The sequence below is a fragment of the Dunckerocampus dactyliophorus genome, chromosome 17 (genome assembly GCF_027744805.1).
Source record: "Dunckerocampus dactyliophorus isolate RoL2022-P2 chromosome 17, RoL_Ddac_1.1, whole genome shotgun sequence".
Taxonomy (NCBI): Eukaryota; Metazoa; Chordata; class Actinopteri; order Syngnathiformes; family Syngnathidae; genus Dunckerocampus; species Dunckerocampus dactyliophorus.
The window spans coordinates 6459285-6484806 of NC_072835.1; the positions used below are offsets into that span (position 1 = coordinate 6459285).

Genomic DNA, 25522 nt, shown 5'->3' on the forward strand with positions numbered 1-25522 from the left:
TAGCACCAGCAGCTGTTGACCTCAAATGAAAAATAAGAGCAGCCACACGTTGCGGCTGAATGACGCTGGAACACCGAGGTAGGCTGGATTGACTGCTGCAAAGCACTTAATGTGCGATTCCAATCCTGCCTCACGCATTGCCACCCCCACATTACATGCATTATCATTCTCAGTAGCGATGATTGGCTTCTGGCTGCCCTGTTCATGACACCCCTACTAACAATCCAAGTAAAAGAGTTAAGGCTTTACTTAAAAAAAAAAAAGCTCCCTGCATGAAGCTGTCTGCACAACCGCACTATGAGGCCCTCTTTCTGGGTAATAAAGCAGCACGGTGGTCGCTGAACATTACGGTAGTCGAGTAACATGAATTTAAGTTTCAAATGTCACAATAAGCTTTACATATCTGGCATTACATGTTCTAATAAAAAAGTAAAAAAAAAAAACTACACTTAAATTTTAAAGTCACTCTTTTTTTCCTCGGCGTAGTGCCACTTTGTTGAAATATGTTTTCAGAGCTGGCCACACAAAGGATCTTGGGATCTTGGGATATGAAAGGTCGGTCAGGGTAGTTCTAATGAACACTTTGTGGTAGTGGACACGTGTTGGTAGCATTGTAAGGAATCTTGGAGTGTTTCCGAATTGGGACAGCCTTTGCGCACCACAGCGACATTATGCACCCTACAAACGTGCACTTGTCCTCCAAAATGGGACTCAGCTATTGTGTCGGTTTTTGTTGTTGTGTCTGCAAATGTGTGTTTTTACATCATCTGATAAAATGGGATGTACGTCATTTTTGGAAGTGTTTGAAGTTGCTCTAAAAATAAATCACTAATCGCTAGCATGCATGGGATTTCTAATGCTGGTTATTGTTGAGCTAGTGCATTCGTTTTTATCTTAGTTGTTATCGTATGTAAATCGTACTTTGACATTCTGTACTTTATTTTATGTATGTTTATTTTTACAGTGCTTCAAGCAAAGGTTCTACATGACTTCAAAAAAGTCTTCAAAAAAGACTTCAAAAAAGTGGTTTCTAAACCGTTATCGGTCTGCTGAGCTAGCAACGTCCCATATTTGAATCCCCGGTGGTGTAATGGTTCATGCTTCTGCTTTTCATGGCAGAGGGCATGGGTTCGATTTGCGGTCAACAAATGCATCCAGCGTAAAAACAAAAGCAAAGACCATTCATGCGATTGACTCACTGTGGTGACCCCTGACAGGAAAAAAGCAGAACATGAAAATAAAATTTAATCCAGACATATTTTCAGCTCAGTGAAACAAGGCCTTCCGACCTCTCCTGTATTTTTCGTGAAAACTTTGACAACTTCTAAGCCAGTTCTCTTTTCACAAGACGATTACTTCCACGTTCAGAGGGAATTTTCACGGAATGTGTTCTCACTCAGCTTTCTGTCTCTCTGGTTTCTGCATCTCCAGCCAAAAGGTTTCAAGACATTCCCACCTATGCACTTCTGTTTCTCCTTGAGTACAGCGTTTGGCACACTGCAAACATATCTCACATGCCGCTCACTTAAGCCATTGTTTTTACAGTCTTGCTGAATTGTGTTACCTGGTTTGTTTGTGTATTTCATGAGGTCCAAATTGTGGGCCCGAGGGCAAAATCACAGAATATCACGTGTTCCTTTTTCCTGCCTGTGTCCAGTCTTGCTGCCGCTTCTCTGTTTTCTCTCGTAAGTGCCCATCGGGGTGTTCTGCGAAGGTAACTCTCTTTTAAACCAGCTGTATCACCATGGTAACTTAGGATAAATTCATCACCTGGTCCTGACCAGGTTATGTCCAGGCTTTCAGCTTAAAATCGGCGGAAAAAATGTCACTGTTTAGCTAACTCGGAGATGGTGTCACCATTTATTTACAACCTACGCAGGCCTCGAGGGGACATGGAGAAAAAAAGAGCATTCCCTGATATCCATCTATGGGTGAGATAGATTTCCAGGCGAGGGAATACGCTAGATATGCTCACACGAGCACCAGAAATAAATGCAGTATGAAATATTAATAATTAGCCCAACATTAGCAGACGTAAATGTCACAGCAGTCCATGTGTGACTACTCAGCCCGTTGGTCTCTTTATATTACAATATTTTCTGGAGGAATAAATACTCTGACGCATCAATCAACTGGAAGAAAACACTTGCTTATAATAACAAGGAAAACATTTTAAAATTAAAAAAATAAAAAGGTTGCCACAAAACACGTCAACACTGCCATCTGGTAGTCACAACGAGATACAACAAGAAGACATATTTCAAAGATTTAAAAAAAGACAGTTGTTGCTACAATTTATTAATTTTTTTATTATTATTTATTATTTATTAATTTATTATTAAGTGTTAAAATGTCAAAGTTGTGCAATGATGAATGCCGATAAATGAAAAGATAGTAGGGTATAGTTATTAATTATAATAGTTATTATTATAATAAATCAATGTTCTTCTTCTTTTCTTTTCGGCTTTTCCCTTCAGGGGTCGCCACAGCGAATCAATTGCCTCCATCTAACCCTGTCTTCTGCATCCTCTTCTCTCACACCAACTACCTTCACGTCCTCTTTCACTACATCCATAAACCTCCTCTTTGGTCCTCCTCGAGGCCTCCTGCCTGCCAGTTCCAAACTCAGCATCCTTCTACCTTATATATTCCCTATCTCTCCTCTGGACATGTCCAAACCATCTCAGTCTGGCCTCTCTGACTTTATCTCCAAAACCTCTAACATGTGCTGTCCCTGTGATGTACTCATTCCTGATCCTATCCTTCCTGGTCACTCCCAGAGAGAACCTCAGCATCTTCATCTCTGCTACCTCCAGCTCTGTCTCCTGTCTTTTCCTCATTGACACTGTCTCTAGACCAAACAGCATCGCTGGTCTCACCACAGTTTTGTGCACCTTTCCTTTCACTTTAGCTGAAACTCTTCTATCACACATCACACCTGACACTTTTCTCCACCCGTAGCATCCTGCCCGTACACGCTTCTTCACATCTACATATATATTTCTCGATAATAAATCAATGTTAACTAGCATTATTCTGTCAGTGATCCTTCCTCGCTGTCTTGGCAGCGACAGTCTTGCTTTTTGCAGTCAAAATCTTTTAGGAACTCTTCATAACGCTCCATAATAATTTCTTACTCATTTTTTGTAAAGTACAGCGGCCAGGATGGCTATTTTTTTGAGCGGAAGTAGAATAATATGACATCAAACGCCCCCTTTCATGTGAACGCGCACTGAGAGCAAAGCCGAGAACCACACTTGACAAAGTTAGCTGATGACCACCGTTGCAGTACCCATTCATTTTGTTTGGGGGATTTAGATTTTGTTGAGCTGCATCTTGAGCACAAAGCCTGCGTTGGTTGAGCCAATTTGCAGCATAACCCCCATGTTTGACGCTGCGGGCGTGATTGCACCCTGTGATCAAGACTTCATTAGCCATGAGGCTGCGACAGGAATATACAGTATATACAGTATATACAGAATATATACAGAATATACAGTACAGAATATACAGGCTGCGACAGGAATATACATATACTTCCACATTTCTCAACCAGTTCACACCATTGCAACATCAACATGTTCAGCTCATTCAGGACACGTTTTCACACATTTATCGGAAAGTTTCTGTTTGAAAATGAATGGACAATTTTTACAGGTTCCACCTTTCTCAACAGATTCAAACCATTTCAACATGAAAACATTTCGATCATTCAGGATATCTCCTGCATTCCCAACATTCCCACTTTTCCTAAAATTCTACATTTCTGTAACACAAATTCCATTTGATTTGAGAATGTGTACTACTTCCACATTCCTCAACTACTTCACACCATTCCAACACCAACATATTCAGCACATTCAGGCTAACTATTTTCAAAATTCCCCTCCAAAAAATCAGGGTTTTCCAGGAATTCCACATTTTACATCCCATGAATTCCCATTAAAATGAATGTCATGTTTCAGTGCCCTTCAGTACCGGCCATTTTAGACACAGAATATTGTGTTCTACGGCTATAGAAACTTGGAACCTACCAAAAGAAAGATTAGTCTTTCATCAGAACGAAAACGTTTGTTTCTACCTTTTTCCGTTCTTTGGTAATCAGCAGTAGAACATAGGCAAGTTTCAAATATCAGTTCCCGACTTGAAAAGGGAGAAAACCAGCCTTTTGTGTTTTCAAGCATAACTTTTACTTTGACACAAATATTTTTTTTGTATTATCTAAACAACTATACCAACATAAAAACAAAAAAGGGGTTGTTTTACATAAAAATAACAATTTATTTACAATTATAACAGTCATGTGTGATTTTTCCGTTCCAAGCTCTTATCAAATGCACTTCTGCCACCTTGTGGCCATTTTTAATGGCTTAAAATTGCTCTGAAGTGAAATCAATTAGTGGAGAGTTGTGTCATCACCTCTTTTTGCCTCTCCTGCAAAAAAACGCTAAAGACGTATACATATGTTGTTGGAATCGGGCGTTCGGGATTATAAAAACGTATAAATAAAGTCTTAGGTATTGAATGAGTTAATAACATAAAAAAATGTATGCTCATGATGTCAAGCCACATGTTTCTGTTATGATGGCAGACAGAGCCACAGTAGCATCCCCAAAGAGTCACACAAAGTTTGCCTCTCTTTAATAACTTTATTCTGACCTGAAGTGAGTGATACTACTGATTTAATTTCCGATCCCTCCATCCATTTTTTATGCTGCTTATCCTCATTAGGGTTGCAGAGGTATGCTGGAGCCTATCCCAGCTGATTTTGGGCAAGAGGCGCGGTACTCCCTGAACTAGTCGCCAGCCAATGGCAGGGCACATATAGACAAACAAGCATTCACACTCACATTTATACCTATGGACAATTTAGAGTCACCAATTAACCTAATATGCATTTTTGGAATGCAGGCTGGTATCAGCAATACCGATCCGCTACCGATACGTTGTGCAAATTGAGCTGATGTGTCTGAAACAATAAACATCCATCCATCTATTTCTATGCCGCTTATCCTCATTAGGGTCACGGGGGTATGCTGGAGCCTATCCCAGTTGACTTCGGGTGAGAGGCGTTGTACAACCTGGACTGGTTTCCAGCCAATCGCAGGGCCCATATAGACATAAACAATAAACAAAATAAATAAAATAATAAAACCATTCAAATAAATTATTAATTATTAGGAGTTACAAAAATGAAAGAAATGAAAACTGTATTCACAATTCAGACATGGTTGTGTTTCAACAGACCAGCATTTCAGACAAACATGACCTCAAATGACTGAAGTATGAAAAGTATCGATATTTTGATTTGAAAATCAATTTTAGAGCACGAGAGCTAGTATCTCACAAACACGTCTCGAGTCGGCTTGTCCTGGTGGGCAACACTTTAGACGGCAGCAAGATGCATTCACGGACACCCCGACAAACTCTTTATGTGTGTATGTGTGGTTTAAGTAAACAGAAAGACAAAACAAAACAGTAAGTGGATATTCTTTTCTCTCACTAACGTAAATCTTACTGTGGAAGTACAATTTGCTGCATTTATATCCCAGAGAATACATCTACACTGAAAACATGTGAATTCAACTTAAATTACGTGGCGTCTTTGACTGCAAACCTTCATGACTCATACTAAAGCCGTTCAAATGTGATTCTGCTACTATTAAAGAGATTAGTGTTAGGCAAATATTTGCAAATATTATGTGTGGCATCTTTTAGCTTGATTTAAATGTTCTGTTCTTTTGGACCTGTAAATACATACAAATATATACAATTGTGTTCTGTCATGTATTGTTCTGTTCCTAAAACAGCGAACATGGGCATCTTTCACATATTTGATGATGATTAATTAATGATTATGATTAATTTGAAAACTGTCATTCATTTGATTAAAATTTTTAATCCTCTGACAGCCCTAACTTCCATATTTCTCAACCCATTCGAACCATTCCAGCACCAAAAGATTCAGGCTACCAATTATCTGAAAATCCTCCCCCTTCCCATATTTCCCACAAAGTGAGCACGCTAATGTTAACTGGTTTAATAGAAATGTACATGTTGCTATGTTATATAATAATAATAATAATAATAATAACAATAATAATAATAATAATAATAATAACTGCGTGCTTGGATGACACCACACAACACATATGCAAACAATGAAATGTACCAAAGTGATTGGACATTCAAGCGGTACTGCGTCGCTGAGCTGAAATGGAGGGTTTGCTGGGAAGCTGTATAGTATTCAGGAAGCAGACTAGCAGACGTATCCACTGGCAATGCAATGTTGTTGTTTTTTAAAATATGCTGCGGACCAACAAGAAACAAGCTGCAGCCACAAATGGCTCCTGGGTCGGGCTTTGGACGGAACTGCCTTAAACTGCTTCCCAGCAACGACTGAAGCCCGAGGATATGAAATAACACACACACACTTCCCTAGTCTCTGCTGGTTCATGATGGCTTTGCCCTTAGGTTGGCCTACAGGATGGATAGTGTTTTTTTTATCCTGTCCAGCCATTAGGGCAGATAGTAATGTTGATCTAAATGCCCTTACATGCTAAACAGATTTGCACTGGTATATAGATTTTATTTGACTTTATTTTATGTTTATTATAATGCAAGTTTGGAGCGGCCAGATCGGAGTAGGAGGGGACAGAAAAGAAGAGAAAAGAAACCAGGGAGGGTAGTGTGGGGAAAGACGGGGGCAATGCAGAGAGAGACAAGAACAACAACAACAACACCAATTGCAACGGCAATAACAAAACAACAGAAAAAAACAGGACTATATCAGCAAATGTTTATAACGGCCATAAAGGCCATAATGGAAATAAGAAAATAGTATCAACAGCCACAGTGACATTACTGAATTGAAACAGTCATACTTATTAGTTGTAATAGTAGTAATGAAAATATTAACCATAATAGTGAACAGAATTGGCAATAACTATAACACACAATTGTAATGACTATAATCAAATTTTCGACATCACCATGACTGTAATAAAACCAACAACATGATAACACCATGGATAAATCAGTGAGTTATGTGGTGAAGTACGTACAGGTACGTACTAGGATTGTGTATATGTATGCGTGTACACAAATCTCTGTTGATGTGTATGTGTGCATGTCTTCATGCATATACAGTATACGTGCATAAGAGTGCGCATATGTGTGACTGTGTAATTGACACTGAGAATGTATGAAAGGAGAGGGACTGCCTCCTACCACCTAGCAAGGCCCGCCCCACATAGCCAGGCCGAGCCCCCACCACCAGAGAGCCAGGAAAAAGACAACAGCAACATCGGATACCATTTTGCAATATGTTTATGATGGTAGTCTTAAATTTGTTCTTAAAATTTGGTAAGTTGGATTCATAAACATGTTGGAGAATCGCTCATCTTGCTCGGAATGTCGCCCACCCTGCCTTAATGTTGCATTGTTTCCCCCTACTGGTTACTTTTTTGTCTTTCCTTTGCAGATGTCTTTACTTACAATGCGGGGCAGAATAACAACATATTACATACTTGCGTCCGTCTGCCGATTAGTGTCATTCAAAAGCACAGCGGCTGCAGCAGGAAGACACCAGGCACTTCTCGTGACCATGCCAATAACTGCGAGCGTTCTAAGGTTTGGTATCGTAGTGCCTATTTTCCATTTATCCCAAATTTTCTCCCGCTTATTCAGGTCTGAGTCGCGGATTCAGCAGTCTCAGTAGGGAAGTCCAGACTTCCATGCTTTCAGCCACCTCTTCTCATGCTAGGGGGACAACAAGGCATTCCCAGGCCAGTTGTGTGACAAAAGCCCTCCAGCGTGTCCTAGGTCTACCCCGGGGACTCCTCCTGGTTGGGCATGTCCGGACCACCTCACCAGGGAGGCGTCCAGGAGGCATCCGAATTAGGAAGGTGAAGGTATTAAATATGATACTATGATACGAGTCAGCGAGAGCAACGGACTTACACAAGTTACCTTTCTTTTTATATTGTAGTTTCAATTGAGCATCTAATATGCTGACTGGCCAGGTTGCCTGATGCACAGTGTGTGAAAACACTTCTTAGGTATGTGGTTTTGTGTTGACACAATTTGTTTTTCCATTCTATATGTCCTTTCATCACGTTGTAAGGAATGATCTAAAAATGGTTGCGTGTTTTAAACAGGGCTTCATCTGCTGCCCTTAATGTATGATGTCATGTTAGTGTCGTTAGTGCCAAAACACAAGCTGGGCCAAACATTCAGTTAGGAAAGTCTGGTAAATAACAGGTGAGCTACCGCTGCAATGTACTATATAGAAAATATTTAAGCAAGTTTTTGCTGTAGACTGAAGAATACTGCTTCATTCTGCTACTGGCTCAAAAAACATGTTTCTCTTTACGTACAGTAGATTTCTACACCAAAGCAGATCAGGAGTGTTTGCAGCTGATGGGTTGCTCAGATAGTGAGACGGAGGGTGACACGATCCTCCTTACATCCTGGGAGCATAGACGCCCAAAGTGGTGTGATCTGATGTGTTTTTGTGCCTTTTTCAGGTCATCAGATTTCTCAGTCTCTACCTCCTGCATGGACATTTTTTTTTTAATTGTCTAATGTAACAGCGTAGATTCATCTTTACAAATGAAATGTGTAAGAAGCCCACCATAAAATAACTGACCAACATTCATATCCACATTCTTTTCAGATCAGTCAACACCACCCAGGCACGCCACGAGTCACGGTGATACATCTCGTCAAACCCCAGTTTGTCAACCAGCCAGTCACCCAGGATCGGAAAAGTCTTACACAGATTTGAACTCAGTTCACAGTACAGTGCCATTGAAATTCTAGTTTAATACAATGTCATGACCAGGAAGGTGAAGACAAACCTTTTTTTTTTGTTTCAAAATCTTCAGCATTGACTCATGACAGAGAGGAAAGTGTCTCAGCTGTGGCTAACGTATGTGTACTCTACGCACACATACGTTTTTCGAATAGGAAAGTATGTTACGTTTTTACCTTTATGTGTGCATCATGCTTTTGTTTCAGATGTCTTCACCCAACGGCTTGGCACTGCTATGAATGATGATGCCTTTGCTCACAGTGAAGAAGTGGCTCCGCTATGTGCCAGACCAGGCAGGAAGATTTAGTCGTGGAAATGAATGGAATTACATAAAACTGTTGGATTTCTGTTATAAAAGTATGTGTCTGCTATTAGACTAGATACAACCATAAATCTTTTAAGCCTATGACGTCCTGACTGTAGATAAAGCAGGATTTTTTATGAAATGCTGGCAGTGAACAGCATTCTGGTATCAGCATTGAAATATAATTGAAACCACATTGATTTTTAGTCCATCAATTCACCGCTTGTCCTCACTAGGGTCGCTGGACCCTATCCCAGCTGTCTGCAGGCAAGCGGGTGCACCCTGGATGTCGCCAGCCAATCGCTTGACACATATAGACAAACAACCATTCACACTCCCATTCACACCTATGGACAATTTAAAGTCTAAAAGTCTCTAAAGAGTGGCTTTAGAGAATTAACCCACCATGCAGATTTTTGGGAATGTGGAGAGAACCCACACATGCACAGGGACTCCATCCACACAGATGGAGTGGTCTCCTGACAGTGAAGCCACCTTCCTAAACACCAGGCCACCGTCTAGCAATTTTTAGTTACGTTGGAATTTCAACGTTTTTTCAATATTAACATCAGTTGAAATACAATTGAAATTGTGTTGATCTATGTTACGAAATCAACATTGTTACAAACTGAATGCTAAATCAACATTGAAAACCAATGTTGATTCAATGATCTAAATTGGAGGCTTCATCGTAGATTCAATGTCACCTGGCTACAGTATGATAGTATTTTCTGAATATAAACTAGATGGTATGTTCTCATTCAGGCAACCTGCACTTCACAGCAGACATGGGATTATCTTGCTGAATGTCTACACTTTAGCTCCAGGGAACCCCTCAGGAACCAAAGTGCTGTTTAACCCAAAACTGACAGAGTAAATTTGATCTGACTGATGAAGTGGGCAATGTATTGACTGGTAATAATGTGCCAAAAGAGTATGGTACTTCAGAGACTGACTCTATCCTTCTCTCGGGCTGCAGATATTATCATAATCACAGTATATATTAATTACAACATCAATGAGCCGATCTAGGAATAATAATTACAACCTCTCAAAAGGATGACTGCAGTATAATGCTGTTAAATACAGCTGTGAGTTTGGCAGTTTCTTAGTTCATCTCCAGCAACAAGTACTTGTACTTGTCATACTTGTCAAAAACGCAAAAAGAAGCCATTTATGGCCGGCTGCCATTTATGTTTGTCCGCAACAAGCCCACACGGTTTCAAAGTCCTGAGCTGCTGTTCTCGTTGACAATGTCATCTAGCAAATTTTAGCACAGTAAGCAGAATAACACAACATACACTCATTTCAGTGAAGCATTAAAAAAAACTATGAATGAATTAAAGTTATGATATTAATAAACTATATTAAAAAACACACCATCTGAACAAAGGTGTCAATGACTGCATTAGCTGCGTATCAGAGGTATGTCACTCACCTGGGAGCACCCGCAGCTCGGCATCTGTCCCCGTCCTTGTGCTGCCAGGGTTGTCAGCCAAACAGCGATACGTGGCTGAGTCCGGCGGCTGGACACGGCTGACCTGCAGAGAGCCAGACGGCAGCACCACGAGGCGTGAGGACGGATCAAATGTCAGCGGCAAATCGTCTCGATTTTTCTGCCAGCGGATGACGGGAGTTGGTTCTCCTGAGACCTCACAACGTAGCAATGCCGTGTCACCAAGGTAGGATGAGACGGACTCGGTGGGGACAACTACCCTCAGTGGACCTGGAGTTGACAAGATAGCAAAAGATTAATTAAACTCATTACAAAATGTTATTTTTGGAATTAAAAGCATATGTATTTATTAACTTAAGCTGCTGGAGAAAAAAACAATCTTAATGACGATGTTATGTTTACGTTTTTTTGTAACGAGCTGCAGACTGCCATTGTACTGAAGGACTCACGCTGCACTGCCATCGGCATGATGGCCTGGCTCTCCCCGTCCCCCAACGAGCCACACCGGCCAGGTTGAGTTAGCTCTACCGCCCTGGTTTGACCCGTTATCAATCAATTGGCTCACGGGAGATTGCATTTAACTGATTAACTGACTTTTCTTCTGACCTGTCTTTATTACATACATGAATGTACTGGCAAAGGAGCGAGCGTGCCATGTTTTTGACTTAATGGATTATGTTCAGTGTTTCAATTGATTTCTATTAAACTATCCCATCAACTGTCTTTCTGGGACCTCCCACAAAGACCTGGAGAAAGTGCTTGTTGTCAAACACATCAAGGAACTCTACAAATATTGAAGATTACATCATGTCAACTACAAGAAATTTAAAAACACAACTCACAATTGGAAGTCATTTTTTTCTAGAATTCTGCAGCTCTAACTGAGTGTATACGGTGTATCATAATTATAGTAGATAAGTCAACAGACAGCAAGATAGTGAAACATTGATAAGATGGTTTGATCCCAGCTGCTTGTTGTGTTGTGGTAATAGTAATTCTTAGTTTAAACCTATAATATCTTAAAGTATGAGTGCACTCCACACATTTCAACAAACAATTTATTATATCTTCTCAAGGTACAATACTATAAAAATGAATTTAGGGTGTAACTTAAGGGTAGTCAATATACAACTTGAAAAGCAGCATAGATTTCTGAAAAGTCACCACACAACCATTTTTGTCTGGCACTGGCACAAGTGAGTACACCTCACAGCGAACGTGCCCAAATTATGCCCAAAGTGTGAATATCTCACACTACACCATTCATACCCGTATGCATTGGCCCGTTTCATTGTCCCATCACTTTTACACATGACTTTGTGGATTAGTTCAGGTTTTTTTTTAGTCGTTCTGATCACCGAAACCTCCTTTGGAGTACACTACGGTTAGCGTGTTTCTTCTGTTTAAGTCGGAAATTTACCGCAAAATATTTGCCTCAGTTTGAGTACATTTTACGGTTGGCGTACAATTTGGCGCAGGTCTTGTCTTGATCAATAACAATTGCTCGAGGAGTGATCACCATTAATGAAATACCATATGTATTCTGCACAGGAATGAGTGTGCCGAGGACTTTCACTTTTGGGTTATTTCTTTGGGTTTTATTCATATTATAGAAAGTTTTGGTTATCATGAACTCATTCAATGCCAGCCATTTTTCAAAAGACAATCCATTTACGCCTGGGCATTTTAGACGATGTTGACTGATCTTTCAAGGCACACAGAATATTGTGTTCCATGGCTATATAAACATGGACCCGCCAAAAGAAAAAGTAGACTCTCATCTTTCATCAGAATGAAAAAGTTTGTTTCTACCTTTTTCCGTTCTTTAGTAATCAGCAGTACACCATAAGTAAGTTTCAGGAAAGTATCAGTTCCTGACTAGAAAAGGGAGAAAGACAGTTTTTTGTGAAAAGATACATTTAAAGCAGAACTTTCACTTTGACACGAATACTTTCTTGCTTTTGTTACAGCTCAAATATCTGAACAACTATACCAACACAAACAACACAAAAAGGGGTTGTTTTACATCAAAATCACAATTTATTTCAAAATAGAACACGGTGAACTATTTACAATTTTCACATTTGGAATTGACCCTAGTGAGGATAAGCGGCACAGAAGATGGATGGATGGACATTTGGAATTGAACTGTTGTGAACTGTTGTGTGTGCACGTGTGTATGTGCGTGCATGCGTTAAAATTCCCCTACAATGCGTAACCTTCTGCAGCCTACACTCATCCATGATCTCTCACTTCCTTCTTGCTTCCTTCTCTTCATGTGTAATTTTTCCGTTCACAACTCTGCAGAGCTCTTATCAAATGCACTTCTGCCACCTTGCAGTTGTTTATATGGCTTAAAATTGCCCTGAAGTGAAATGCATTGGTGGAGAGTTGTGTCATCACCCCTTTTGCCCTCTTGTGCAAAAAAATGTAAAAGCCGTATAAATACGTTGTTGGGATTAGGCATTCAAGATTATAAAACATATAACTACGTCTTTGGTATTGAATTAGTTAAGAACCTACGAGGAGCGATTGCATGATAGTCTCATGATAGCCTCATTTACACTTGCACATGTGTTAACATATGCGTTAACTGTGTGGAGCTGCGAGCCAGTGTGCAAAGAAAATGTTGAAATGTTCAAAATTTATGGCTCGCATCATTTCCATGAACAAGTCGTGAATGCGGCATGAACGCACCGCAACCTATGTGCAATGTGAGCGGTTCGTATCAGAGCGTGCCTCTGCGTGTCTCATTCACAAGCATGGGTTAATTTTTCAACCACCTCTTGGAGCATTCTCAAGTCATTTCTGTAGCCTCTTGGATCTTCCTTGTGATTTTCTGTTAATAAGTGATCATAATGGCCAAAGTGATGTCTACTAGTCAACAGTTCCCTCTACCACACTTTCTGTGCCTCTTTTTTGAATCTATTTTATTGCCTCCTTCCTGGTCTTCGTACATTCTCTTTCTGCAGCTGTGAGAAAATGTAGACTTACATTTCTTTTTTGCATGAGCTTTTTCACTTGAGTTCAATGCTTTTTCTCCCTTGCAAATAGAGGAATTAATGAAGCTATAGGGGTGATGCCTGAAGAGAGACCAAATAATGCCATTCATGGATGTGGGAAGCCGTGGTGCATACCCATGCAACAATGAACGTCGCATGTACTATTGTCGTGCACTAGACGTAAACACTACTTGACTGTAAGTCATGCGGGAGTGTGGTCAGTTCATGTGAATGCGCACCATTATCGGTCACAAATTGCGTACCAAGTGCGTAATTTATGCTTAAACAAACTACTAGTCCTCATTAGTCTACTAGTCTTCAAGCTTATTAATAAAGTTAAATTTAAAAAATGACATGCATTGCCACAGCAAATTGTGGGACAATGTCAAGGCAAAATGCAAAAGGCAAAAAGTGTAAGACTTGTCTATTTTCCCCATGATTGTGCATATGTTTGGCCTAATGTGAGTACACCCTTAATCCTCTTGGGCATAAAATTCACCAGAGTCGCACAGGTCGTTACTTGCACCCCCTTCCACATGGTTTCATTTCTGTAGTGTTGTTTCCTGAGAAGATATACGTATGTCATAAAAGTGGTTGCTGAAGTTATGCGCCTGTAGACATTTGTGGTGGCTGTGCTCCAAATGTTTTGGAAGATTAATTTTCAGCCTTTCGCATGCAGTGTTCAGGTGTGGAGCTTAGACAAATGCTTGTACATGACTGCATGCTGAGACAGCAAGGTGAAAAGACAAATGAGGTGATCAGAAATGAAGGTTTTTTGGGTCAACAAGGAGAACAAAATACAAGGAAAAAGAAAAGATCAGAAAGAAAATTGAAAGACGACAGGTGTTCCCATGTGATGTTGCGATGAAAGACTTAGATGGTAACAGCGGGAAGACCAACAAAAAGGAAAGGACAGGTCAAACATTGTAGACTGACAGTGTCCAGCCTGCTGTGTTTAGCGCCTATGCTGCTTTCTGTCTGCTCACATTCACTTCAAGAGCAAAGAGCCTGTGGCTACATAAACACACCAGCCTCTCACTGCCAGTCTCACTCGTTTCTCCTTGTCAAAAGACAATGTATCTTGGTGTTTGTTTTCATTTGACTGAGGCTGCACGCTTCACATGTTCCTGCTGAGGCATTTCTAAACAGGTGATAAAGTGTAAATATGTTTCCAGTCTGCTGTATGGTTGCACATCAACCTCGTGCTGAGAACGACTCCATGAAGGCATTTCCTCTGGCAACGGTGGTTATTTGGTCATTTTCCCTCCCAAAACAGAAAAGTAGCACTGAGGGTCCAAGTTGCAAGAATAGCATTCTAGATCATTGAAATGATTATCCAGTTCCTCAAAAAGGTTATTCTTTCACCTCTCGCCGTTCACTGGAAAGCTCATTTCGCTGAGATTGGACTGATATACACCATTCCAGGATTCCAATCATAACTGCAGGCTGGGTCAACACTACAAACATAAAGGCAACTCACTCTGGAAGCCTCACAGTACCATAACAGCAGATAAAAGTCCACACCAAGCCTTATATCCATAAAGACACACCGATCACTGCTGCACGCTTTCATCATTATCATCAGATGCACATATTGTCCACATATTACTGATAACTTGGATGAATTAGCCACACTGACACCTCACTCAACCCACCATACGGTTCTTATATTGGGGTAGTACCCCTTGGGCTACCTAAAAGACACTCAGAGAATGCTTGAGATTTAGAAATGCAATTGTCCCTCGCAACTTATGATTCAAACATAAGTGACTCCCTCACTATATTGTGGTTTAAAAAAAAAAATCATAAATGATGGCTGTTTTGTGGTTGACTATGGCCTATTATTGGTCAAAAAATATTGAAAGACAAGTCCTATGTAGTATTCTGGTCACTAGGCTTCAGTAATGTTACACTGATGAGACATTAGCATACATTACATTACCTTAACACTGCATCAGCATGGCATGTCCGACATGACATAGTGGGAAAAAATGCAGAAAAATTATTTTTCTCCTCCCATTTAGCTTCTTGCTTGTCCATTTGGTAAACATCACTCCATGACGCCTTAAGAGTCACGCCAAACATCAGGTTGACAGTACGGGTTTTCAGCTAGACTTTCATTCTTTAGAGGCATTTACACGTGCACGCATTTTGCCTCCGCATTGTCCTGCTATCTGCAGTGGCAATGTATGTCATTTATTTATTTATTCCTATGTTGAATTTTAGGGAAGAAGCTCATGCAATAAAAAAGGTAAGTCTATATTTTCTCACAGCTGCTGGTAGAGAATGTGCAAAGCAGGTAGAAGGCAAACTAGAAAAAAAAAGAGACACAGAAAGTGTGGGAGAGGGAATTGCTGACTCGAAGATAGGGATGAGCGAGTACACCACTATCTGTAACCCCTATATGTTCACCAATCTAAATGATCTGTATCCGTATGTGTACTCGGAGTGGGTGGGGCATAAACCAGAAGTGGGCGTGGTATAACTGTGTGGAGCTTAATTCGGTACATTATTTAAATCTGAAATTGACATGGATTGTTCAGAAGTTGCTATATTTATTGTTCATTAATCAGCTATATGTGTATTGTGTATGTGTGTAAGTGATCTCTAAGACTTTATTATTTCACTATTTTTAATGATCTGTGTGAAGTTGGAGATTCATGCAAACATCCAGTGATGGCAAACAGGGAAATAATCTGCACACTGTAGTTTTCTCAAAAGCACAGCGTTCAATACTACGAGCAAAGTTTTCCAACTGACTTTATATCACCAGCTCCTCTCTCCAGCTGTAGGGAGTCTGTCTATGGAGGGGCGGTCGCTGTGTGTGACTGGCCAATCGCAGAGCGTGAAGAGTGAATACATAAGTAGTTACCCAGTGAGGATTTTCCTTCATGACAGTTAAAGATAATGACGAGCTGTACTCGTTTCATGCTCGCACTCAACAAAAATGCATTATCCGTAGCGGATACTCGTCTAAAAGAGACATCACCTTGGGCAATACTGTATGATTATTTATTATCAGAAAATCAGAAGGAAGTTCAAAGACATTCCCTCCAATTGCTGCAATAGGTGGTGGAGAGGTTAACTCGTTCATGTGAACGAGACACACTATGACCTGCACTGCTTGCATTGTTTGAACATAGATTGTGGTGTGTTCACATTGCATTCACGACTAGTTCATGGAAATGATTGAAATTTTGAATATTTCAACATTTTCTTCCACATACTTCACAACTGTTAACAACTAATTTACTCATTGGCACGCACAATTGCGTACCACTGCGGGGAAGAAGTGCGTGCAAGTGTAAACTAGGTTTTAGGACGCTGGTTCGAGCACGGACCATTTTTGGGGGAGAAAAAATTGTGAAAGAAATCAGCTTGTTAGTTTTCAAAAGTGCCGAAAGCCATTCATCTCCACCACACAAGGGCAGCTTTACATTTACTTTAAGTATGACTTTTTCAGGCGTTTTACCTGTGTAATATACTGCATTTTTGTAGTATCACTGTCAAATTTAAAATTTGATTATGCAAGGACTTAAGCTATGAGCTGATTCCAGCCCATACCTTGACAACAAGTTATTTTGCAGGTTTCAATAAGTCAAATTAAAGGCTTGACTTTTTCAACATGAAAACAACACAATGAAAACAATTTAAGGCACATTTCAAATCCAAGCTGGCAAAAAAGTACAAAAGACATGAAGGAAAACCGGAGGCCCACGGTGTGTGCATAGCACACTAGCTGCTTGTGCTCAATAAAAATTTTAAACATAAAAACATTTAAATTTTTAAAAACAAAACTAAAGTTTACGTATTTGTTTCTTTTGAGATTGTACGAGAATTTCAGACATTTTAAGGCCTTAAATTCAAATAATTAGATTTTAGACCTTTTAAGACCCCGTGGATACCTTGGGAAAGCACATGCTTCTAAAAATAAGATTTGCAAAACTAAAAAAAATCATGTTTCTGTGTCAATGGCAGTAGCATTTGAAAGAGCCCAAACCCACATGTCTCACGCAAGAAGTTCAAGGAAAGGGTTCTACTATTCTTGAGCTGATTTAGCAAAACACCTGCACTGTTAATGACTGAGAAACAGCAATGCGCTCTTCATTGGGAACATGAACTTGGACAGACGAGTATTGTCTCTAGTCCCCTAATTCCGCCTCTGGCCAATGAACCAGTCTGTGTACTTGACTTCAGTACATACTGATGGCTTGAATGTTGAGTCAATTTAATGATCTCCCTTGACGATTGTCAAAGATATATTGCAAAATATTATACCAGGCAAACATGCTTCTAAATCTCAAGACATTGTGCTGGTTGTGTCAGGATCAGCAAGGCTTTTCATGCATCCAAGAAACGGATAAAATCTGGTTGTAATGCTGTTTGCTATCATGACGCTTTGAATCATATCCTCTCTTGTCACCGACACAAACATTCATGTTATTCTGTTGTTTTACAAGATGAAGGTTGCTTTGTTTTGATGGCAGCAAGGACGTGAAGCCACTGTGACATCACCCAGAAAGGAGGCGACATGGAACACTGATGTGAATTCAGATTGTGTGTCTTATGTAAGTTCTGCAGCTGTCTGTTCATGTGTGGATCACAGTGCTGCCTACAGCTGCGCTAACACACACATAAAGCATATCTCCTCTGAGGAAACTGCGCCGACTCAGATTTTTAATTAACCCTTTGACCAGAGGTGCTATGTGTTTAATCTGCAAACCTCAAAACAAATGTTTTGTTAAAAGGAAACCCTTGTCAGTCTTAACCCCTACAAAGGTATGCTGTGAGCCAAAGCATTGGGTGTCTTGTAAGGCTACTTTTTTGGTAAGTCATATATATTCTACACTATTTCTAATCTATTTATTCCTCTACTTTTTCTTATTCCACCTAACCTTTTTACTCGCTAACTCCTCCCACATTTCTCAACCGAGTCAAACCAATCCAACGTCAAAATGTTCAGCTCATTCAGGACACTTTGGATATCAGGACTTTCTGGAAAAAAAATCACATACTTTACTTGGGTGACAGTTTTTTCCCACTGAAAATGAATGAACAATTTATTTGGCACCCCGACGACAGAATGTTACAGTAATGGTAAATGGAAAATGGAAAATGATTTTCCATTTTCCATTACTGTAACATTCTGCTTATTCTACAAGGTGACATGGCTCAGGTGGTAGATTGGTCGTCTTACAACCCGAAGGTTGCTGGTTCGGTTCTTGTCCTCGTGCAATCATTCAACCTATTTATACATTTCAACAATCATTCTCCATTGTTAGATTCCAACTTTTCAAATTCCGCAATTTTTTGTCAAGTAACTATTCCCACGTTTCTCAACCGCTTCAAGCCATTCAAATATGAAAATGTTCAGCTCATCGAGGACATGTAGGCTATCTATCTTTTCTAAAAATTCCTACATTGTCCATAATACAATATGGTTGCATGGCTCAGGTGGTAGAGTTGTCATTTCCCAACACGAAGGTTGCTGGTTCAATCCTCAGTTGGTGAATAGATTTCAAAACATTTCTAGGATATTTCAACATTTCAGTTCCATTTCAGCATTCACACGCAAGTTAAACTGAAATTGCCTCATCTAGTTATTTGAGCTGTTGCTTTGCAGGTAACACAAATATTTCCAACAATTTGGAAAACAACATGCATCCAGCGGTGACAAGTATTTGATCCCCTGCTCATCATGAACAGTTCATAATGTTTGTGGGTTAGGGGAAACTGGATGTAAAAAATCCAGAAATAAAATACAGTTAAACCTTGGTTTTTCAACAAAAAATATTTGCCAAAATTCCATCCCAGTTTTTTTTTTTTTTTACACTGTCTCAGTTTTCGTACATCGACAGACATAAAATTCCACGGAATGGAACGCACAAAGAGTTGGTGACTCAGTAGTTGTGTTTTTTATTGAATGTGACTGCTGAATAACCCATCCTGGACAACAAAGAAGAAATCAAGGAAGCTAATGTTGTGAAAGGGATGAAAACCGAGCTCACAATGAATGAAGATGTTGAGATGTTGTTGCTCCTCATCGTTTCCTCAACAACCATCTTCAATAAAGGTAAAACGTTAAATGTTCATTTATCCAGTTCATTTGTCATTTACAATTACTTTGCATTGTTTTTTGCATGTAAAACTATAATTACTATCTATAAAATGTATTGATGTTAATATTTTTGGGTGTCTGGAATGGATTGATTGAACAAAGTTGATAAATTAGTGTGTTTGATTTAGTGACATAAGTACTTAATCCCTACCAACCAGCAAGCATTCTGACACCAAAAGAGCGGTTCTAAATGTATTTCCTGTGCCTTTCAGAAAGTTCGCCTAACCTCAACTCATTATGATGATGAAAGACACCTGTCACACAAACACTGTCTTCCATCGAAACTCTCCACCGCCACGGGCAAGAACAAAGAGCTGACGTCAGGGAACAGATTGTAGACCTGCACAAGACTAGAATGGACTACAAGAGCACAAAGAAGAAGCTTGGTGGGAAAGGGAGTCCTATTGGTGCAATTGTTTGTAAATGGAAGTAATCCAAGATAGCAGTCAATCATCTTTCTATGGAGGTTCCATGCAATAGTTCAACTGATGGTATTGAGAAAGGTGGGAGAGCAGCCCAGAATGACAAGGGAGGAGCTGCTTTATGATGTCAAGGGCGTTGGGAGCACAATCAGCAAGAAAAGCATTCGGACTTGGGAGAATGTGATGTGGTGAAATGACACCAAAATGGACCTCTTTGCATGCATCAAGTAGACTTGACGTGTTTGGAGGCAGAGAAAAGGTGAATATGAGGCCAACAACACCATCCCTCTTGCCCTACACAATTTTCCTGTGTAATATTTTGTCCCACTTTTAATCTGTTCCAAGATTTACACCATTCAATATGCATGAGGGATGTATGATGACACAAAATAAAAAGTGATTCAGCAGATAAAATTTAGGAGGGGGAGAAATGGGTCAAAGCACCACCAGAAAGAAGGGACGGCGACATGAAAGGACGGAGAGAGGATGCCTGGGAAGTGAAAGAAGCATCAAGCATCAAGGAGAAGGAGAAAGAGGCTGGAACTGAACATGCTGAACATGGCGTCTCTTCAACTTCTTACATGCATTCAAACCTCCAACCATCTGTGAAAAGGATTGCTGTTTTCATCCTTGTTTGACAAACACACTAAAACAAACCTGGGGGATAATAACATGCAAATCACTGCAGCAGAGGGACTTTGAGACCTACTTGCTCTGAAAAGCTACCTTGGGAACTTGACCTTAATAGGAATAAGCACAATTTTGCTATAATGGAAAGTGAAAATGAAGGAAATGCAGAGGTTGATAATACTCATTCTTGTGCGCCACCAGTAAAACTGTAAGTGTTTCTCGTAAGCATTTATTTAAATTGAGTGGAACTTTGGTTAGTGTCATTAATCCGTTCCAGAAAGTTCAACTCTAACTGAATCATACTCTATCCAAATCATTTTTTCCCATAAGAAATTATGTAACTCCAATTAATCCATTCCAGGAAAAGCCAAAAATGTTAACACAAAGCATGTTTTTACTTTTACAAGGAGAAAACTTTTCAAAATGCATATAAACACCATACACATAAATGATGAGTGAAAGGGATAAATCAAAATTTAAGGTTACTCAGGTCGCCTCAAGTCTCTGCTTTTCTTTTGATCACGGCTGCAAAATACCCCAAATTGAGCCAAAGAAGTTGCAAGTGCTAGCATTTTGATAAATGTGAGACACGCTATTGAAATCAAGAAATAAACCATAGCAAAACACGAAAGTAGTGTCTGTGTTGATCTCGCTTCCACATTGTGTCTTTGTCAACAATCACATGTTCAATGAAGGTAAAAGTAACCTTTAATATTCATTTATCCCTTTCATCCATCATTTATATGCATTTCATTTTTTTCTGCAGCATAAGTATTATAGCATAATTATAAAAACCTGTTTTGTGTCATTATTGTTTTAGACTTGTGGTGTAACTGTGTTAGTTAGCAAAGAATTGCAGTGTCAACGGCTGAAGACGTCATAGACAGGCAACGGTGATGACTTCCACTTCCTGTTTCCATGTATTAGCAAGCTAATAGGATGCTAACAAAGAATAAGAGCACAGTGGAACTCACACTGTGTATTAATAACACAAGACACACACCATATTGTGCGCTAACCGGAAAATGTAGGAAAACTGAAGCAAAATTTTGACGTGAGTATCCAGCGTTAACCGACAAACACGCTAACCGGGTGTAAGCTAACCAAGGTTCCACTGTCTGAACAATTAGGAAAGACGTTTAGGACGGTAAACCATCTCTGCTCAGCCGCCTGAACGTTACATTTGTCAGACAGCAATGTCCTGCGGAAGTGAACGCTGCAGTGATCATGGGAAATGGATTCCCAACAATAGCACCCACCCGAAAAGTGTTTAGTGATTCTACTGAATTCCTACTTCACTGTCATCTGTGTTTGCATCCACACACACCATAGCCTCATTGATTAATTAGCATTTAGCCTTGGAATGTATTATTAGTTGCTATGCTTTTTTCTGTTTTTTTATTTAATTTTTTTTATTTTATTAATTGAGCCCTCTTCCCTGTTTGTGTGGAGTTTGCATTTCCCCCCGTGCGTGCGTTTTCCCCGGGTACTCCGGATTCCTCCTACATTCCAAAAACATGCATGTTAGCAATTGGCAACTCTAAATTGTCCATAGGTATGAATGTGAGTGTGAATGATTGTTTGTCTATATGTGCGCACTGCGATTGACTGGCGACCAGTCCAGGGTGTACCCCGCCTTTCGCCCAAAGTCAGCTGGGATAGGCTCCAGCATACCCCCACAAGCGGCATAGAAAATGGATGGATGGATGGAGTCCTCTTCCAGATTAACAATATTTTTCTTAATTGTCAGTCTCATTTTTGCATTAATTATGGCTATGATTTCAAAGCCCATCAAGTAAAGACCGTAAAACATACTGTATGCCCTGCAGTCAGTGTGTGGTAATTCACTATACTGTACGTTGAATAAACATGGACAGAATGTAATAGTATGTCATGTTGTTGAAATACCCATTTCACATGTATTGTTTTTGTACAATGTTATTTATAGACATGACTTTGGTGTTGAATGTATACAGTTGGCATGGCACTGGATAGCAGCATGGCATTGTTAGCATTGTCAATTGTCTTGGGTATTATCAACAAAGGTCAGTTTTGCTCCTTTTTGCATGGACTAGCATTGTTTTACTAAATAGCCTCGATGTCAAACGTTATGACAGTCAGATGTTGATTTTTTTATTTTTTATGGCTATTTTTAGCATATTGTAAAAAGAAGTGCAGGAAGTGTTTTAATGATCTGTGACAGAACAGTTACCGCATCTTGCTTTATAGTGAATGTGGTGGAAATATGCCAAACACTTGCTCATGTTTCCTCCGTGTAGACCTCAGTGCGCTATTTGTGCCACATTTCTTATTTTTATTCTCTACAAGCTTCCATGCTACATTTGGAATTCTAGTTTTTGTCTTTTGTCGTGCTTCGTTACGAGTACATTTTTGTTGCTAGCGTTTGCTATTGTTTCTTTCTTTGGTGGTTTCCTGTGCGGCCTTGTTGCTCTGGTCCTAGCAGTTGGTCCTGAAGCAATAGTATCTGCTCTTTTCACTGCTCTGCCTGTTGTTTTTTGTATGTACGTCCCTCGCTACATCCCCGTTCAAACATCGCTCTCTCACTGGATAAATTCTTAGTTCTGGCCCGTAATTACTCAAAACATATTGAAAGACAAGTCATATGTCGTATTCTAGTAACCAAGCGTGACAAAATGACACAAAACATTGATGAGACATGACGTTATATGACATTGTGTGTATATATATATATATATATATATATATATATATATATATATATATATATATATATATATATATATATATATATATTGCATTATATATTACATTAATATATTATCTATATTACATTCTATATATATTACATTACCTTCACACTGCATGGAGTCAGCCATGGCATGACCGACATGATAGACTGAAAAAAAGTTCTCCTCCCTTTCCATGTGGAAGTGGTAAGTTTTTGGTTTCTTACTTTGTCCTTCTTCCCCACTCCGTTTGACACCCCTTCTTAAGTTGAAAATATATAAATAAATAAATAAACTAGTTAGCTCGCTAGCATGCTATGCGTAAGGCCATGGCCATCTCTTGTGTCCCTGCGCATTAGCAATGTGGTGTAAACAAAAAATAATAGGAGTGTAGCAGTGACTATAGGGGTGTTATTTCATGTCTCTAATAATGGTAAAAAAACATATTTAGAAAGTCATAAACAGGTTTTCTCTGCTCTATGAAAGTATTACATTAATTCATATTGAATTACTATTGAATCCCACTATGCGGAATTTCACTTAACGCGGTCGGGTTTGCATTGTTATTATTTCTGTAGTCCTGTCTAGTTGGGTTTTGTCTCTCCCTATCAATAAATGTGTACAACTTTCATTAATCTTGTGTCTGCGTCCAAAACTTAGCCAGGCCATCACAACTTGTTTTGCTTTCTTTGAAGATGTTTTGTCAGATAATTACTTTAGATTTATGTCAAAATGGAAATGACATTTCATTTTATTGTAGCATGTATTTTATGTATGTTTGTTGCTGTTATTATTAGTATTATTATTTTACATCTAATCATATTATTGCTTGTGGCTTGACCAGCTCTTATTAACGGGCCATTTACTCAAAGTCTCCCCACAGAGAGAAAATAAAACAGTTGGGAAATTGTACACAAATGATTTTAATATCTACCCTGGTAAAGAAAAAAAATAATCATCAAAAGTATTTTATGAAGCTTTCTCCCCAGAGTCCCTTGTCAGAGTCTCTTCTCTCTCACCGTTTAATTAAATTAAATTAAAATATTTTGTATTTTCCCTTTTGTCCATTTTTTTAGAATGTTTTTTAAAGGGCTTTATAGGCGAAATAGGTAAATTCCCATTACCTGTATTGTTTGTGAAAAACTGCCATTTAGAACGCACAGGGAAAGACGGAGGCAAAATATACATATATATATATATATATTTTTAAGTGCAGTTTTTCTTGAATGATCACTCCTCCGCACGCTATACAGACAGCAGGTGATACATTGTAAAGTTAACAAGTTATCCATGTCGAGACAGAAATGATATGCTGTCATGTTAATAACGTAACCAGATCCATCAATTTATAGGGTGGTACAGTTCCACTGAAGTCATCTACACCACCTCCCCAGGAGTGGGGAACACTTTGAAAAATGTTGTAATATTATCTTACCTGCCACGGTGACTTTAGCAGTCCGGCTCACAATACTTCCCAGGCCATCCAGCGTGGCAAGGCACTGGTATTCCCCCTCATCAGGCCGGTGGTGCCGTGAGTGTAGAATATTCTGAACCAGCAACGATCCGTTGGCCAGCTCCTGCCGCCGCTCATCCACCAGAGCACTGAGGAGCACACCGTCTTTCCGCCAGGTGATGGTGGGGCTTCCGGCCAATGTGTTTGAGCGGGCCTGGCAGTCGAGCTGCAGCAAGCCGCCTCGCACCGTCACCGTGTCCTGAGGCTCTTGGGTGAATGTGAAGTCCACAAAACCTCCGGGACTAGATGAGGAAGGTGATGACAGGGAGGCGTCTGAGCCTGCAGGAAGGAGGAAGAGCAGAGGCACACATATTATTATAGTTATATCGAAAAAAGAAAAGGACAAAGGACAAAATACAGGTTAAAGATTTTAAGTAAACAAAAATAATATTTCCAAATAGTGTTCCAACTATCATGGGATCACACGTCTCAGCATTCCTGGTAGTCTATTCAGGGTTCTGGAGAGATGGGTCTGCCAAATAGTTGAATCACAGATTCAGGAGGAGCAGTGTGGTTTTCGGCTTGGTCGTGGAACTGTGGACCAACGCCACACT

The 25522-nt window shown here is 39.7% G+C and overlaps 1 protein-coding gene across 3 annotated transcripts in view; it reads right to left on the minus strand.

Moving 5' to 3' along the window:
- Nucleotides 1–25522, minus strand: part of dcc (DCC netrin 1 receptor) — a 367931-nt gene that overhangs the window by 231467 nt on the left and 110942 nt on the right. For all 3 annotated transcript variants that reach the window (XM_054756233.1, XM_054756232.1, XM_054756234.1), the window contains exons 2-3: nucleotides 24891–25247; nucleotides 10558–10845 (exon numbers count right to left, since the gene is read on the minus strand). In XM_054756233.1, the coding sequence (XP_054612208.1) occupies nucleotides 10558–10845; nucleotides 24891–25247 (645 nt within the window). The remainder of the gene's footprint in view (nucleotides 1–10557; nucleotides 10846–24890; nucleotides 25248–25522) is intronic.